Source organism: Mercenaria mercenaria, chromosome 19, assembly GCF_021730395.1.
Source record: "Mercenaria mercenaria strain notata chromosome 19, MADL_Memer_1, whole genome shotgun sequence".
In the NCBI taxonomy this organism is placed as follows: Eukaryota; Metazoa; Mollusca; class Bivalvia; order Venerida; family Veneridae; genus Mercenaria; species Mercenaria mercenaria.
The window spans coordinates 37,592,798-37,612,486 of NC_069379.1; the positions used below are offsets into that span (position 1 = coordinate 37,592,798).

General features: G+C 36.2%; 1 protein-coding gene across 10 annotated transcripts in view; it reads left to right on the forward strand.

Annotated features, from left to right (window-relative positions):
• Nucleotides 1–19,689, forward strand: part of LOC123542023 (multiple epidermal growth factor-like domains protein 6) — a 93,368-nt gene that overhangs the window by 45,073 nt on the left and 28,606 nt on the right. The window contains exons 1-9 of one of the 10 annotated variants that reach the window (XM_053531927.1): nt 5,006–5,545; nt 5,702–6,559; nt 8,626–9,462; nt 10,924–11,577; nt 12,083–12,847; nt 13,206–13,958; nt 15,293–16,051; nt 16,540–17,319; nt 18,545–19,306. In XM_053531927.1, coding sequence (XP_053387902.1) covers nt 5,887–6,559; nt 8,626–9,462; nt 10,924–11,577; nt 12,083–12,847; nt 13,206–13,958; nt 15,293–16,051; nt 16,540–17,319; nt 18,545–19,306 — 5,983 coding nt within the window. In that variant the 5' untranslated portion in view covers nt 5,006–5,545; nt 5,702–5,886. Of the gene's footprint in view, nt 1–4,000; nt 4,865–5,005; nt 5,546–5,701; nt 6,560–8,625; nt 9,463–10,923; nt 11,578–12,082; nt 12,848–13,205; nt 13,959–15,292; nt 16,052–16,539; nt 17,320–18,544; nt 19,307–19,689 lie in introns of those variants that run through there. The other 9 variants (XM_053531920.1, XM_053531921.1, XM_053531924.1 and 6 more) reach the window with 9 other exon arrangements.

The following is a 19,689-nucleotide window of genomic DNA, read 5'->3' on the forward strand; positions in this document are numbered from 1 at the left end:
GTGTGTATAAGAGAATGTTATTTTTGCTTACCACCCGGTGCAATATGTTCATGAAAGCTTTAGTTTTTGTCAAGGGGAGTTAAGTCAACTTATGTTTAAATTAATAAATATGATGTGTTGACAGTTAGATTGCTATCTAGAACACTTGTGATCATGTTGTCAATAGAAACAATTGCTTGATATTATTTTAAGATGATCTTTAAAATCGAAATTACTTTATACAAATGTATAAACCGCATCATGAAAAATAGCTGCCGACACAGATGACGTCACATTTATCAAAGCGCATACAGTTCGTAATACAGGTCATCTGTTTGATATACCTATGTATTTGTAAATTGTTACCTTTCTGGATTTATCTCTAAATCATGAAGGAAAATGTATCAGTCTACATGTATCTCATGTTGCGGTTTATATATTTTTCTTCAATTGCTGCATTTGTTATAAGTATTATAAAATTATGTATTAAGATTTAAAATGATTTGAACTTAAAAGAACATGTTATAGTAGAATTAAGTTGTAGTCTAGTATTTCTTTGAATCTACCCTTATTCGCAAGCACATCTTAAAAATGTAAAATAAAAGTATAACTATCTGTTGATAACACTAAAGCACTTAGTATAAAAACTGCAAACATAAAGAAATAGATATAATAAGATTTGCTTGCTTATTTCGATCTTAGCTTGTAAACTGTTAGCATATAGGTCTGGTTAACTGAAGATTTTCAATGGAAATATATATACTTTAAGATGCTCAAATGATTAAAATGCACTTATATTTGGCTTTATTGTTTCAAAAATCCATTCATACTCCCCGCCTCCCTCCCCTTCATGCAATATTCTCTCATAAGAATTTACGACTGAAATATCTAACACCTTAAATAATTCATAGTATTCCAGTTATGCCATACTGAGCCTAATATTTAGTATAAAAGTGTCCTTTGATATAACATTTTGAGCATCTTACATTTTCATATCGTTTCCTTCCCTTATACCCTCTGTCCCTCTGAATACCTTACACTGCTTTGCTGATAGGCCGCATGCGCTTTGTTTTTCTTGTGCATTGTTACTAACACTTATATAATTAACGTATTAAAACATATAATTGATATGCAGACCATTTCAACAAACATCGTTCTGAACAATTTCGAAATTATTTGAAAAAAAAAATATTTGAAATAGGTTATAGGACTCTCATGGCACATGCCAAGCTATTTTTACTGTCTGTGAATATCGATGCATCAAAATGACACACTTTTGATATAACATTAAGCTATCCGAAAAATGAAATATATTTCGCAACAGTATATATTTTAATTGCAAGGAAGAATATTCATTTTCATATAGTTTTAAGAGTAGAAAATTATTCTGAAACATGCAAAATATGTATAGAATAACGGTTGAAAACCACAGATCGCCGGACATGACATAAATGAAAATGTTGCAGGCTTGGTTTTATTTAGCTTATTCATGGACGGTAGTGGAAATGCATGCAACTGTACACGAGTTGAGAATATATTTGCTGTTAAATAGTTCATGGAAGCTATATTTTATTCATTTCTAATACATTTGTTGAAAATGCTTGTTGATCTGGTCGGCCTATGTTTGAGCTGCATGTTACCTAGCATGTTACTAAGCACACCCAGCTTTGCTTACCTCTGCATGTTTAATTAACACGCTCTCTGATTTTTACATATATAAAATCTAGTACCTGAAAGAGTTTTATGACATGTGTCTCATTTTGTAATACGAATCAAATGCTTGGGGGAAAAAGTTGAGAAAAAAAACGTAGTTATTTAGAAAAAGATGGGAAAACAAAAGTTTTTTTTTTTTTGATTAAATTGAAAATACCATTTTAGTTAAATGTCTGTTTCTATATCATTAAACGTTAGTTTCTACCTTTTTAACCTTTAGCCTGCTAGTGGCAAATGATTCTGCCTTTGCGACCAGTGCAGACCAAGATCAGCCTGCACAATGTGCAGTCTGATCATGGTCTGTACTGTTCGCCATTCAGTCAGTAAATTTTCAGTGAACACCCCTTTGAATAATAGGTGATACTGCCGAAATTGAATGATGGACCAGTCGATTTTAGAAATTTAGTAGGGTAAATGTTAAAATAAGGAGACGCAACAGATAAACTGTCAAACTTTCAGTTACTAGATGCCGTGTTGTCGGAGGGATAGCTTCTCTGCTATGGAAAGGGGAATACAAACGCTCTACCACTTAAAAGGCACTTGCATTCATTAACTTTGGCCCGTAAATTATTCCGGAAAAGTGATTAAATGCTAACGTACATAGAAATTTCATAAAGATAAAAATTGGTCAAAGTATCATCATTATATAATCAGATAGCCACTGCAAGTATAAATGTGCTAATTATTTAATTCTTACTCTCTGAAATGGTTTTAGATTTTAGGCAACATACATGTAAACAGTTATGATACTTACATAGAGTAACTCCCATTTGTTTTCTCTCATAGCAGTCGAGCTTCTGCATGGTGTTTGTTTGTCATTACTTACTTTTCGTATTCACATTTCATCTATACGCACATTACTTCCAATCGGCATTAAAACACCACATCCTTTCATGGAACTATCATAAAATATTGTAAAAAGAGAATATTATACCAACACCGTTTTCCTGATCTATAGTCTGTATTTGCTTCTGATTGACTGCATGACGCAGTTTGAGACTCTCACCTGCCTATAGTCTGTTTCTTCGTTTGCGTTACGTCATCTTTTCAAAATTTCCTTTCTCGTCTCACTACATTTATTTAAGATAAGAAAACAAATAACAATAATTGCAAGTAAGTAACAATACAGTAGTTGAAAAAAGAACAACAGGAAACTTATTACGAAGACCGCAACAACACCTTATCGAGCAGACGACACGAAAGGTAGGCCCATTTTACAGTATATTTAGTTAAAGATAGCACATGACACCAAACAAACGTGAGTCACAGACGACATGAATCGAGGCTACTCGAAGCAATGTGATTTTGTATAAACATGCAGTCAACAAGTCTATTCCGTGCTTTAAGCCTGGTTTGCCTGAGTGTTGCTTTCTTGGCGCAAATCGGCTACAGTTGATTTGTAAATTGTTTTCACAGTTTTGTTATGAATTTGTTCTTTATGTCTTGTTATGATGATGTCAGTTGTTAATTTGTCAACTTTGCCTATGTTGTTTTTATTGTAAATAGATAATACTCATGTCATATCCTAATATGTTATTGAATTAAAACATAATTGTGAAAGATGTGAATAAAGTTCAAGAAATCCAAGTCAGTTTACGATTTTGTTATTTTACATGACAGTAGTGTGAAACGTTTAATTGTACTGTTACAGATGTTTCATAGCTATATTGTCCCCCTAGACTTATTGTGTTTGTTTATAATATGTTGTATATCTGTTAAAATGTCTGTCGCATTTAAGGCTTGATGTTGTAAATTACGGCTTTACCAAAGCAATTTAAGGTATTTTCAGGCAGAGCGTTGTATCTTCTATAAGTAATTAGAAAACGCAGAAAGAAAAACTATAAGCATTACTTGTAGTATATAAATATTATGGTGGGAGAGCCGTTTCTTACACTGAATAAAAGTTAATGTATTTTATTATTCCAAACGTGCAGTGAACTTCTCGCCATGGATGTGTTTGCAACTTACGTATCCCTATATATTAAGGCTTTGGAAAACAAATGTTTATTTTTTGTTAGAAGTCTCCAACATAAAAAGGAATCATTATCAGATTTTTTTATTTAACGCCATTTTCCAACTTTTGAGAAATAGCAAATGTCCGATTTGTTTTGTTATGGTGTTTAGAGATTTTACTCTGTTTATACGGTTCCGATACCAACTTCCGCTATTTTTGTCTTACTGCGCATGTGTCCCTTGTTTTGAAATGTCGTGGACTTGATCCAAGCTTGCATCCTAAATAGTTGAAATTATGTAAATTGCTAATACACACTGTAGAAAGTACCTTTTAGCTCTGTCTGCTTTCTTGCAGCTTGTGCTACCGGGTCGTACGGGCAGTACTGTAATTTATCCTGTCCTGGATCTACTCAGTGCCTAGGTGGATCATGTAATAGATACACGGGATTTTGCAACCAATGTGTGCTTTCAAAGTGGGGTGTTTATTGTAATTCATCCTGCCCAAACTGCATTGATGGTCTTTGCAATCAAAATAATGGAGTTTGTGAAATAGCTTGCCAAAATCGATACTTCGGTCAACAATGTAATCAGGAATGCAATCCTAAATGTTTGAAATGCAACAGAACTACGGGTGAATGCGATGTGTGTGATGTTGGCACTTTCGGCGAGCTTTGTGAAAATGATTGCAGTTTCTATTGCAAAGCCGAAGAGACAGGGATTGCTACGTGTTCTAAACTGGGAGGATTTTGTACATCTGGTTCATGTGTGCCAAGATACTTTGATCCTACGTGTAGATCAGAGTGTAATAGATATTGTGCCCCAGACATTAATGGCATTGTCACATGTGATTTTGAAACAGGGCATTGCTCCAGTGGTTGTTTTGTTGGGTACTTTGGTCTTTCTTGTTCTGGTGTGTGCAGTGAAACTTGTTTTACAAGGGAATGTTATGGAAACGCCAATAATTGCACAGTTGGGTGCATTGGCACATACTATGGGTTTCCTGCTTGTAACTTGACATGCAATGAAAACTGCAAACAAGGCACATGTTTTGATAACAACGGCACGTGTGTATACGGTTGTGAAACAGGATATTTCGGAGATATGTGCGACCAAAGATGTAAACTAGAGGATTCTTGCATAGATAACACTTGTCACAGAAAGCTTGGATACTGTACAGAATGTGACGAAGTAGACAGAAGCTATCAGTGCAGAGATGCTGGTAACTTGTTATCATGTTATTACTGGGCGGGCTCATGTTCTATCTCCCGGCAGCGGTTATCTCCCCTAGCGCTACACAAACTCTGTAAGGGGAGATCACTGTAAGATTGGAGATAAGATTCGAGCATGTAAAGTCATCTAACAAAATTTAATGTCGTGTTGTCCTCACCATTCTCAAACGCAATAACAGTTCATAATTACAATTTGCTCACTTTCTTACATATTTTTTTCTTTTATTTAAATATTATCCATTTTCGCTTTTCTTCATTTGTCTTTGCTGGTGGTAGGTTGGAATAATTGATGTCGTTGTTTATGTCAGATTATCAATTTTGTTTAACTATGTTTTTTCTGACTGCCACGATTTAATGTGCTGCTTTTGTTTTATTATATGGTTTCAACATTTTTGGAGGAGACAAGTGCGTGGCATATAGCAAGCACACCGGAAACTATGATGGAGGATATCAAGAAAATTGTTGAGCAAAAGTGAATTTTAAAGGAATCGAACAAATCAACAGGAAAAGAAAACAAACATTACTTCACCATTTCTCAGCAATCTAGAAACACTAACTGATTCTAACAGACACTTAATAATAGAAAACAAAAACTGTATAATGTTTGCACTTAATTCATACTTAAAAGCATGGAGTGGAGTAGTACAGACACCTGAAACAAAAACTAAAAGGTAACCCTAGTAACCTAGCATGCATTTTTGATGAAATGATTTTCGGTAGAAAGTATAATAATTTCAGTAAATGATATTTTTCATGTTTCAATTATTTCTTATGATGGTGTTCAACAGAAAGCAGGTTACTTTGCAATTTGAATTATCACGTTTTAGGCTGTCCTATAGGATCGTACGGTTTGTTTTGCAACGAGTCTTGTAAGGGTGGAGCACTCTGTTTGGATAATAAATGCGATAGGAACACGGGTTTATGTTCTGGATGCTCTACCGGACTGTACGGAGATTATTGCGGGTCAGAATGTCCTAACTGTTTGAACGGCAGTTGTTCACAGACTGATGGAATGTGTACTGGAGGCTGTAGAAATGGCTTTTACGGACAGTTTTGTGAAAAGACATGCTATGGCAGATGTGAGAAATGCGACCAGTTGATAGGTTCTTGTGAGCAGTGCGAGGCAGGAACACACGGAGGCGACGATTGCCGATTCAACTGCAGCACACATTGTCTACCATCTAAAGACGGCATCATAAGCTGTTCAAAAAATACAGGAGCATGCGACAAAGGCGTGTGTAGTCCTGGCTACTTCGGGACACAATGTAACAAGGCATGTAGCAATAACTGTCACCCTGATGCACTTAATTTGACGTCTTGTGAAGTAGAAACCGGCCAATGTACATTAGGGTGCACTACTGGCTATTACGGATCACACTGCACTAAATCATGCAGCAGGCAGTGCAAAAACAAAAATTGCCTTGACTTCTATAACACGTGCGTGGAAGGATGTGTCGCTGAGTTTTGGGGACCTACTTGTGACATTCATTGCGATAGCGGCTGTACAGATCGGGCATGTAACGATGGCACTGGGGATTGCACTGATGGCTGTGTTCCGGGGCAGTTTGGAAACAAATGTGAATTTGAATGTTTGGACACATGTATTGATGGCACGTGTAACAGAACAATTGCACGCTGCAGTGCTTGTTTCGTAGAAAATCCAAGATATGAATGTCGCTCAGCTGGTAAATTGCATGCTTTATGCTGTGTTAATATTTTGTTGTTTTTAATAACTGATGGTTTTTAATGTTCACAATGGATTTCATCACAAAACATAATAATTTAATGGATAAGAGTCTTCAGTCTGTCGATATTCCTTCGTTAACGACAGTCAAAAGCATAAGGTTGAGTTCGGCATCGGTTACTCTTATAACAGATAATATTTGTGACATTCTGTTTGTTTCACAATTTTTCACTTTCAGTTTGATAGACATATTTTTTCTAAAGTCGATTTGAATGCGTATTACCATTTATAACACATTTCAAATCACCATGTTCAAACAGCTAACCCGCCATTTGATTTTCTCCATTATCTTCTAAAGTATAGAACACACATTGTTTTAAATATCAGACCTTTAGAATAAACTGTATTTAGTAATATAAAAAATAACTGTAGTTAGTAATACAATAACATTCCAAAATTATCAATAAAGCAAAGATATAAGTTTATTTATTTTACTTCCTCAGACCGATTTTCTACAATTTATAAGTAAACTTAGATGTATACATCAAGTTTGTTCTAGGAAATTGTGAAATATCGTATGCACATTAAATGTTTTTATAAGATACTAAACAGCAATGACATTATTTTGTTGTTTTTATTTCACATAGAGTCTGTTAATTTTAGGCATTCAAATATAGTTTGTTACTTTTTAAAACTGGTTGAGATCGTAATATGTTCGCACGTATTTATTTATTTACAATTTGTTTTAATTCTTTATTTTTGTTTTTATTTTTCATTTTTACTATTTTATTTCATTTTATTTTATTGTTAGCTGTTTTGAAATATCATCAATAATAATTGTTCTGAGATTACCATTTATTTAAAAGAAATACTTTAAATAGCTTTAGTTTCCAAAACATTGTTAATAATAACAAAGTGCGGGTTAGCTGTTTTGATGAGTGTAGTAATAGTCCAGTAAAATGGTGTAAAAATACTTCATAAAATGGGAAAAGCACAAAACTTGGCACATAAATACAATAGGGCAAAACACTAAAAATGAGCATGAGACCCACTCCAAAAATCCAATATGGCCGAAAAAATCCAAGATGGCCGCCATGCATGTATATATTTTCAGAAATACCTAATATTATCTATAAAACTTCTATAGACACTTACAGTCATCAGTATAATTAGCTAAAATCACCTGTTTGAATAAATTCAGACATATTATATTAACAAAAACACCGCTCTTCCAACAAAAATGAAAAAAGTTGTCTCCCTTGGATAAAATTTGCTGTGTCTGAATGAATTTATGTGAGTCAAAATTAAGTATATAATGGTAACTGGCATATCAAGAATGTTTTGATGAGTATAGTAATACACATTGTATATTAAAATGTTGTGTTCGGTGATACAGTAAACAAAAGATGGTTTTTCTGTAATAATAATAAAATTCATACTTGCCTAACATACATTAAATGTTATGAAATTCTACAAACAAAAGCTATATTGCCATGTGTTTTGCAAATAACAGTTTTAACATACATCGTTGTCGTATCATTGTTGCAGCAGCTCAACAGCTCAGCGAACGTTGCTTTAACAACTTTGATTTTACATCATTGTACATGATGCACATGAAGGTGAAAATATAATGCTCTGAGATAATTTTATTTCATGGACATAAAATTTCGTGTTTTTGGCCAAAGCGAATATCTTTTGTGACTATAAATTCGTGAATTTCAATTTTATCAAGATAGAACAATAGAGTATTCATGTGTCCAAGGGTTTGATTGAGTGGATTGGTTCAACCATGGAATCCAAGAAAAAAAAGCCCAACATGAATATTTATGATTTTACAGTATACTAACACAATCGTTGACTGTCGTTATTTTACTACGCATATATATTTTTCTGGAGTTGAAATTCATTACAGGGTGTCCATTAGATAGTTGTGGGTTTTTCTATAAAGTCTAAAATATTAATCGTAACCTGAACCTAGTTGTGGTGAATTGTTCCTATTGACTATGTTTGCGCATGCGCACTTTCAGATTTTTTTACTGTACCTTTTGTGTATTTACCTACATTTAGATTGTGACGTTGGAAAGTTTGGTCAATATTGCAATAGTACATGTCCAGGAAGACAATTTTGCAAGAAAGACCTCTGTGATAGGTACACATCCGTGTGTGTAGGATGTGTGCCAAACTACTATGGAGAACACTGTGACAAGAATTGCAGCCACTGTGTAAACGGAGATTGCCAACAGGAAGACGGTGTATGTAATGGAGACTGTATCGCAGGTTATTATGGGCCAAAATGTAATAAAGTTTGTCACAATCGGTGCACAGTCTGTAACCGTGTAACCGGAAGTTGTGAAATATGTGACGCGGGAACATATGGCGATATTTGCCAGATGAACTGTAGCCAAAATTGTGTTCCATCTTTAAGCGGGAAAATAACGTGCAGTAAGATTGGAGGTGATTGCGACGAAGGTCGTTGTCAAGTCGGATATTATACTTCGACATGTGAAGCCACGTGCAGCCAGTATTGTTACCAAGATGAATGCGATTTCAACTCTGGAAGATGTCTATACGGATGTGAAATCGGTCATTATGGTGCCATTTGTGATGGGATTTGCAGTGAAACATGCCTTAATAACAACTGTAACGGTACATCCAATAACTGCTTAGCAGGATGTGTCGGTGAATATTACGGAGAGTTTTGTGATTTGCCATGCAGCGAAAACTGCTTTACAGACCAGTGCGACGATACCGGATATTGTAAACATGGCTGTGATTTCGGCTGGTACGGGAATTTGTGTAACGACCCATGTAGCAGCACATGTACAGATGATAGTTGTGATCGTGTTACTGGAAGATGTGCAGAATGTAGCCAGGCTAATGCAGGACCTCTGTGTAGGAATGCTAGTAAGTATCTATCATTTTTGTCTTTGTTGTTTGGCAGATCTTCTCAGTATTCATATATTTTGGCGATATCGGCAGTATATATATTGTGATGATGTCGGCAGTATCATATATAGTGACGATATTGGCAGTATTATGTATTTCTATGATATCGGCAGTATCATATATAGTGCCGATATAGTGGCAGTATCATATATAACGGCGATATCGGCAGAATTATGTATTTTTATGATATCTGCAGTATCATATATAGTGGCGATATCGGAAGAATTATGTATTTTTATGATATCGGCAGTATCATATATAGTGCCGATATAGTGGCAATATCGGCAGAATTATGTATTTTTGCGATATCGACAGTGTGTTGTATTTTTGCGATGTCGGCATTATTATATATGATGACGTATTTTTGCGATATCAGCTGTAGTATGTATTGTGGCATTATATAACTGTTTCAAATAAATCATTATTGCGGAATTATATGTTATAAATGTTGTGACTTTCTAAACGACATGAAAGTTTGAAATTAATTTGTATGAGGCTATCGGTGGTTTTAACTTCTGTACAAACTTTATATAACAAATCAGATAAGTCAGTTAAAATGATCATGGTTGTTTGGCAATAACAAACGAGGAATATAGTTTTAAATTCTCCCTACGTGTATAAGCATTATGCTTCAAAAGAGACAAATTAACTATTAACACTTAGCCTTCTATTTTGAGAAAAATATCAAACAACACAACACCGAATCATGGAAAGAAAGGCTTGTTTCACATGAAAATCGAACAGTATATAAAACATGTATATTATTCTACAAAACAATTGTCAGTATACTGATATATACATTGAATTCCGGAAAAACGACTGCATAAAGGGGCCACACTTTCGGACAGTTAAACGCCTTTAAAAACTTACCATTCTCAAGGAACTGTTACTTATCTTCGTTTGGATGCATTTGCAATAATGCCCCAGCGTTGAAATTTTATATAACTATGTAGAACGTAGTTCTTTGCAAATGGCACTCATTTTAAAGGAGGGACAACCCTTTCAAAATATTTAAGTATCCATCGTACGGGAGAGTACGGCACAACATATGTAACCTTCAGTGATAGATGAGTTTCTGCGTGTATTTACGACATTTTGTTCACATACTTTTGACATTATACAAGAAATTACTTCAGATTCATACATCGAATTAAAACAAAATATACTGATTATTAACATATTTAAAATCCATCGTAACAAATTCTAATTAATTGATTGATTGATTATTGACAGAAATGTATAATGCCGTCTAACCAGCTTTGTTTTATTTGTCAAGATTTGGTAAGTGTTTTGTGAGTCATTCCGATTGCTAACATATATAAGTATTAACTGTGGCGATGGTACTGAACATTGTTGAAATATATTTATACACAACATAATTGAAAACAATTATTAATGTCAGTATGTTATAAATTTCAGCATGTGTTACCGGGTTCCGTGGCTTGAATTGCAGTGTTCGTTGTGAAAGTAATTTCTGCAAAGGCAACACATGTGACCGTTACAGTGGGAAATGTATCGGTTGCTTACCAGGACGTTATGGCGATCTCTGCACAGAATTTTGTGATACTTGCCGCGAAGGAAGCACATGTCAGCAGGTTGATGGGGAATGCGACGATGGTTGTGTTAATGGATGGTTTGGATCATACTGTCGGCAAACTTGCGATTCATGCATCACATGTGAACAGAGCACGGGACTCTGTACGCATTGTCCAACAGGAAAATTTGGTGGGCTGTGTACCAGCAATTGTAGTTCACAATGTATGCCAATCGGCGGCACTATATCTTGTGAGTTACAGACAGGAAATTGTAATTCAGGGCGGTGCCTTCCGGGCTACTGGGGAACCGATTGCTTCTCTACTTGCCATCAAAATTGTGATGCTAATCCACAAACGGGGATCACGTCGTGCAACATTGACAACGGTTCTTGCGATTATAACTGCACTGCTCGATACTATGGTCCACAATGCAACATTCCCTGTGATTCGTTCTGCTATGATTTTACGTGCGATAGAGAAGATGGTGTATGCGCAGAATGCAGCAAAGCAAATCCTAATTTTAATTGTCCTGATGCAGGTACTAGTATTTTTATGTTGCTCATTGCAGACTTATAGTGGTCACATGTCCGGAAGTGATTATTAATTGGAGCGCACGGCAAATAATATGCATTTATGGCATGTCTGCACGCGTTCAGTGTGTTTATATGTATAATATGCTGATTAAAGTTTAGGGTTAGGATTACCATGGTTACAAAATATATACATGTACGTTTAAGATACTTATCATTCCAATCGCTTGAATCTGGTATATTTTGGAGTCTGTGATTTGTCACAAGTGCTCCAGGTCTTATTTAGTCATAGTGCTAGTCTTTAAATGCATTTTATCATCAATACTTTTGGAACTCGTCGCTTTTTAGAGAAATATTTAATAGTAATAATGCTTTGATAGTATAGTATAGCGTATGCTTTTTTGAAATGTAATGCTACAATTAGCGCTGGAGGTTTTACATTCTTTCCACATGTTTATTGTTTACTTATATTTCTATGAATATTTTCGTCTTTCAATATTTTTATTCTTGTAGCATGCGAAGAGGGTAAATATGGGCAGAAGTGCGATCTGTTTTGCTCAAACGGTTGTACGAGAATTTGCGATCGATACACGGCCGAATGTTCAAGATGTAAAGAAGGATTATGGGGATCTAAATGTGACAAGGCCTGCCCATCTGGTAGCGGCTGTCGTGAATGTGATCAAACTACCGGGATCTGTATCACTTGCATTGCTGGAAAACACGGCACAGACTGCGACTTAGATTGTGGGTTTTGCAGTCTTTCTTCGGATGGATCAGTTTACTGCAAAAAAGACAATGCTGACTGCTTGACTTCATCATGCATACCAGGCTACCACGGAAGAACGTGCGAACACAGTTGCAGTCCCACGTGCTTTGATTCTGGTGACGGTATTAATAATTGCGAATTTAATACAGGAATATGTAGTGACGGCTGCGATATAGGGTATTTCGGTCATTACTGCGAAGATGAATGCAGTATCACGTGTTTAAATAATGATTGCCAGGGATCTGCAACGGACTGCAAACAAGGATGCGCATTTGGATACTACGGGAGTGATTGTTTAACGCCGTGTCCTGAGAACTGCGTCGGTGGTGGTTGTGACGAGAAGACAGGAGCGTGTGACAGCTCCTGTCAAGCGGGATTTTTCGGCGATACATGTACGACGCCGTGCGAGTCGACATGTATAGATGCTAAATGTAATAAAGAACGGGGCGATTGTTTAGAGTGTCAGGCAAATGCTAATACCGGACGGCCAAAATATTTTTGCAGAGATGCTGGTAATTATTTTATCATTACTTTTTTTCTCTCGCTGAATTATTTCTTTTCTTTTGTGGTGTTTGTTGTTTCATTTATAGTGTGATAATTCAGGGTGCACATAAAATTTGTACAGATGGTGAACTAGTATTTACTTAAGGTTTTGGTTATTCTATTAACATCAGTGGATGGACACATACTAAATACACACTGCGTTTAATGACCAGGTTTAATACACCTAATTGAAGTATGCTTAGTATAAATTACTGTTACCAAATTATATTCTCCTGGCCCTTTTCTTCATTAACGATATGTTATTGTTCTCAGTCAGGCACTGTACAAAGCATCAAACTCAAATTATGACATGTTTTATACTTTCAGTTTGTCCAGTCGGCAAGTACGGTCAGTTTTGTCAAACAAACTGTACGGACAACTGCATTTTGACATGTGGAAGATATAATGGAACATGTTTCGGTTGTGATCCAGGATATCACGACAGCCTTTGTGATTTACGGTGTGGACAATGCAGTTCTGGAACCTGCGACCAGAAATCCGGTTTATGCACTACTGATTGCAATCCAGGATATTGGAATATGTATTGCAACCAGACATGTTTACATGGCGGTTGCAAAACGTGTTTCCAAGGCAGTGGACAATGTGAAACGTGTGATATTGGTTTATACGGTTTTACTTGCAGTTCTAATTGCAGTAAATTCTGTGCAAGGGATTCGTTTAATCAGATCGTATGTGAAAAGGATAACGGTTATTGCAGTGAAGGAAAGTGTCTTCCAGGATACTGGAACAAACCATGTGATGCTCAGTGCAACGAAAAATGTCTTGCTAATTCCGACGGTGCAAGGACATGTTCAGTCGACGAAGGTGACTGCGACATAGGTTGTGAGCCCACTTATTATGGAGGCCATTGTAACTTGCGTTGTAGCGTGACTTGTTTAAATCAGCTTTGTGAGCGGGACGGGGTATGTTCTAGCGGTTGTGTTGATGGTGCTTATGGTAGTACGTGCGAGTTATCATGCAAAGAGACATGTAACAACGGTAAATGTGACCGGTCGTCAGGCGAGTGTTCTGAATGTGACAAACCGTTAGAAGTACAAACTGAGCTGTGCAGGACAGCCGGTAAGTCATTAAATATATGGGCATGTTAGCTAGTGCTTGTATGCTTTTATGAAATTTTGTGTAGAGTTTACGATCAGATGGTCGCAGTAATTCTATGATAATACATTGAAGTTTTTTCGTCCATACTGACGATGTTTATAAATATTTTTCGTGGCTATCAGGTATATGTAAATTAAAGAATGGAAATATAGAGATAAACCGTTTAATTGATAAAAAGTAAGTTATTTAATTTGATAAACGTACTTCACTTCTGAAAGGAAATGTGTATTTCCTATAAAAACTGGATTGTTTTAGAACTCGAATTATTCTATCAGATTTCTTTGATTTAAAGCAGTTGCTCTGTTTTTGCTTTCTGCAAGAAGTGCAAAAACTCTACATACGCTTTAATCTGTGTAATTCAGTGTCAAGTAGACGCTTTTTTCTTTGCGTAATTTAGTGTCAAGCAGACTTTGTTGTGCTGTTTTTATCATATTTGTAACGTGCTTCGATTTTAGACATAACGTAGCAAGTTTCGTTTAACTAGTGCGTTAGTTTTACGTAAAACATATTGGTTAAGGACACGTAGACAAAAACTGCACATGGCATACAACAATTTCTTTCAATACAACTACAGTCCCACTTCGTTCGTTTATACGGGCGTGATCCATAGAATTTTGTTCTAGTCATCGGTATTTCGAGCCAACGAAGTCTCATTTAATTCCTTATAAACTATTATGTCGAACTTAACAGAAAAAAAACTTATGACAATTTAATTGACTGTCTACTGTATCAAGTACATATGTATAATTAAGATATATGCGAAAATTTGTAAATGATCTATTTTATTACACAGATTCGTGCGTATTTAAAGCAACCATATGTCATAGTACTACCTCAAGAAACAAAGCGAATATCCCTCCTTGTATTGCTTTGTTTAATATATCATAGATGCTGTTATCTGCTTCCGTACCTGGAGTTGAAAGCTTAAACTTTTTATTTGTTTCATTTCCATTTTTTATTATTTCCTCATCTCACTCTTTCACTTTCCATTCTTTTCGGAATAGTTGTACATCTGTTTGTCACACCATATATGTCTTTCCCTTTCCTTTGATAAGGTCAACCCTCCGCCTTTACGTCTTTAGGCACGAGAAATCGGAGGTGATTTGTTTACCACCCATTTGCTTAATATCTTTAGGCTGATTCCAAACGTTATATACGTTTTTAATGATAATCTGCTGGGTTTTTTTCTTGAAAAAATAAAAGATTAAAGTAGTAATGACATATATAATTTCATTATTTGGCCTGAAATACAAATAAATTACTTACTTTCCATGGAAAATGAATATAATTTGCAGCATGCCGTAGTGGAAAAACGGGACTTTTATGCAATGAGAATTGTCCAGAGAACTGTTTTGAAAATTGTGATCGGTATAATTCAACGTGCGCCACGTGTAAGCCTAGTTTCTTCGGGTACCTGTGTGAGCATGAATGCGGATATTGTTCAGGAGTTTCATGCGGCCAAATAACAGGAACTTGTATATCTCATTGCCTCGACGGATACTTTGGAGATAATTGTACACTTAATTGTAATTATCCCGGATGCCTTTCGTGCGATAGATCTACAGGAGAATGTGACGTATGTAAACCAGGATTTTGGACGAACAGTTGTAGTGAGTCATGTAGCTCGGCGTGTGTGATGTCAACAGACGGAAATACGTATTGTGACAAAGAAAGCGGCGGATGCAGAATTGGAGCCTGTATTCCGGGATATTATTCAGAGAGCTGTACATTAGAATGTAATATGAATTGCCTCCCAGACTCTCATAGCGACATCCACTGCGATTTCCGCTCTGGAGTTTGCAGAGATGGTTGTGTCGACGGCTTTTATGCCAATTATTGCAATGTCTCTTGCAATTCTAACTGCGTCGGCGGAGTGTGTGAGAGAAATGGAGAATGTTTGAGAAATCTAGGATGTTTGAAAAACTATTATGGGTTTGATTGTGGCGAAGTATGTTTGGAGACATGCAATGACAATACCTGTCACCGAGACGATGGTGTATGTGATGCATGTCGTAATCGGACAGCCGATCGCAGCCCGTTATGTAGAGACGCTGGTAGGTATTACTGTAAAATCATAATGGTCGTAAGGAATTTCTATTTACTATATTCTCTAACTCGAAAAGAAAATACTCACGAAAGTGCTATGATTCTTATGAATGGTTCCAAGTGTTTTACGAATTCGTCACATATTGTGAATATTCTTCCCACCACACGAATCAATTAAAGTTTTGAATAAAGTAAATTTTAGCTTCATCAATCCTGGTGTAAGGCATGCATCTTGAGCTATTATTCTCTAACACTTTGTTGAACCTTTTGCCTTTTCAAATCCTGACACACTGTTACATCCACTGCATATAAAATCTGGGATTTCCTCAAGTACCTGTGGCACGTGCTTGCAATTTATATCACTGCAAAACGTTTATTCTTTTTTTCAAATTGCACGTTTGAAAATTGTATTTAGATCTCATGTTGCAATAAAACAAATGAGGGACATAGATAATGTCTTACAGCTTTTCATATTGTTGTATTTAATTGTTTTCAGAATGTAAACCAATCAATGGGGACTTTTACCACGGATTAAATTGCAGTATTCCATGTTCAGAAGGTTGTGCGTCTACTTGTCAGAGATATTCAGGAGTTTGCGATGCATGTAAAATTGGATTGTGGGGCCCCGGCTGTCTTGCTGACTGTGGATCTTGTAAAGATGTAGCGTGTTTCCAGAACAACGGCACGTGTTTTTCAGACTGTACTGATGGTTTCTTTGGTCCTGGTTGTGACACTGATTGCTTGTATGAAGGCTGCAATTCATGTGACCGGATCACTGGAAAATGCCGCACTTGCAAGCAAGGTTTATGGGGCGAAAATTGTGCAGATGATTGTAGTCAAGCCTGCATACCTAGCAATAACGGCCTCATATACTGTGAAAAAGACACGGGCGTCTGTTCTCCTCAAGCCTGCATAAGCGGTTATTACAGTCCGCAATGTACGAGCCAGTGTAGCGAGAACTGCCTTCCACCATCATTCTCTACATCTGGTGTTGGCAGCTGTGGATTGGAAAGTGGTGTATGTGACGATGGATGCAAAACTGGATGGTATGGCGACTTTTGCGATATTGAATGCAGTTTCAATTGCGTTGAAAACACGTGCTATAGAAACGGCAGTTGTAATTTTCAACTTGGTTGTGTGCAGGGGTTTTACGGGTTTGATTGTACAGATAGATGTACCCAAACATGTAATGATGGTACTTGCGACAGAGATGCCGGGAATTGCGCTGAGTGTGACAAACCTGTTGATGAGCAGAGCCCACTATGCAGAAGTGCAGGTAAATGTAGCAGCTCTATAGCATGTCATGTTTATGGATGGGGAGATTTAAGCACTGACAGCACGGCACGGATCTTTCTTTTGTTTAATTTTAAGCTAGGTAACTTGACACTACGAAATGCAATGACTACATGAGAATATTATAATTTCTGCACGGAAATGGTGATGTGTGTATGTTAATCTAACCATCTAAGTGTTATTTGCTTTTTTTCAGTTTTATAAGGATGCTGTTCATGCATGGCTCATTTGTTTTTTGTTTTTACACCTGCTTGACACCAACGGCAGTGATGATGTGAAATAAAAACAGTTGCACGGGGTGATTTTGTTTGTTCTTTTTTTTGTGACATTTTACTTTATGTACTTACTTTGAACATATGAAGTATGATCAGTGCATATTTTAACTTTTGCTGCTGTGTTTTGTGACATTTTCAGCATGATGTTTTATATCAACTTCAATAACATTCCACTGTAGTCAAAAGATGGGAAACAGACCCATCGTGTTTCACAGAAATAGGCTGGTTTCATTAACTATCTCTACTAGATATTTAGAATTTTGACCCCTAAAATGAATGCCTTTTTTTTTAAGGGAAAATAGATATTGCAAAAGTCTTGAACTACGTATTTACTCTCTCTCTCTCTCTCTCTCTCTCTCTCTCTCTCTCTCTCTGCCGTTTTAAAAGAAGTTAAAAACACATCATTACTTTTGGCACAAAGGACCTTTTTGTGCAAGGAACAATATAATTAACTACATGAATACTGGCTTTTCTTAAAAACTGACACATTTCTTTCTTCCATCGACAAGGTTTTGAATTTACATCAACTTCTTTATATAATATACTTATAATCTGATTTTCTTAAATAATACCTTTAGATTTTTCTAAACAATTTGGCTTAATAATAGTTGTTGATAATGTTGTTATGTAATATCTGTTAATGTTTACCATGTGCTGACAATGCAGTTCATGCATGTTTGCGTATTATCATTTTGATTGGTCCGAGAGGAATTGTGCATATAGATAAAAATCACTTGGAACTGTTTCATTAGAATAGTAAATATATCGCACTAAGTAAAATCGTCCATTGGCGGCCAAGTAGTGGAATACTTGTTTGAAACAAGACATTTGACACCAGATATATTTTTTGTCACTTTTCACATTTTTGACTTGTTTCAAATAAATATTCATGTGACATTTTAAAAATGATTATGATGGAATCTTTCTTTTCAGCATGTGATCCGCCTTATTACGGTTTGTTTTGTAATCAAACATGCGCGCTAAATTGTAAAGCTGGTTTATGTGGACGCTATACACGTGTCTGTGATTCATGCATTGATGACTTCTATGGAGACGAATGCGATAAACCATGTGGAAATTGCAGAGGAGATGTATGTGATCAGTCTACGAGCGCATGCGCGAACGGATGTGACGATGGATTCTATACTGTCGGCTGCACTGCGCCTTGCATTCACAACGGATGCCAAACCTGCAACATAACCAACGGGGAATGTACATCATGTAAAGTAGAACTTTGGGGAAATAATTGTAATTCAGCTTGTAGTCAGACCTGTTTGCCAGACACAGATGACGGCAATATTTATTGTGACAGGTATAACGCCTACTGCGCAGAGAATGCTTGTGTATCAGGGTACTTTGGCAGAGACTGCACTCAGAAATGCAATACGCATTGTGGAATGAATGACCTGGGACTTCGGCCATGCAATATTGACACAGGAGTTTGTGACGAAGATAAATGTGAACAAACTTGGTATGGACCGCAATGCAGTTTGGAATGTCCAGTCAATTGTGTCAATAACAATTGCAACAGAACTGGCGTATGCGTGGAAGGATGTCTCACAGGCTACTGGGGTCCAATGTGCCAATCACAATGTCAGCTGGAAAAGACATGCAATGATGCGACATGTGACCAGTACCAAGGCGAATGTTTGGATTGTTTGACCACAGATCCAACACCCTTATGTAGAACTGCAGGTACAAACATGCGAATACCTTTCAATATTTACAGACGAAATTGTTGCATAGACAAATCAATAATTATACACTGTGAAATCTGCCAAGATGTTAGAAGCAGACTATGCCAACAAATAATTATTTAAAAAACATCGATTCCTTTTATAAAAACACACATTTAAAGAAAGGTCTCTATTAAAATCTAGTCAAGCTACAGAGAAATTTAGAAATCATGCAAAATCACATACCCTAAACCCATTTTCTTTACTCGTTACTCATTTACCATTAATCTGAATTGACATTTTACACATAACTCGCATTTGTATGATTTGTTTCTCACTATGCTCACTTCTCATACGAAACTTACGGACACGCTAACTCTTATTTTCCTACTTAACATGGAT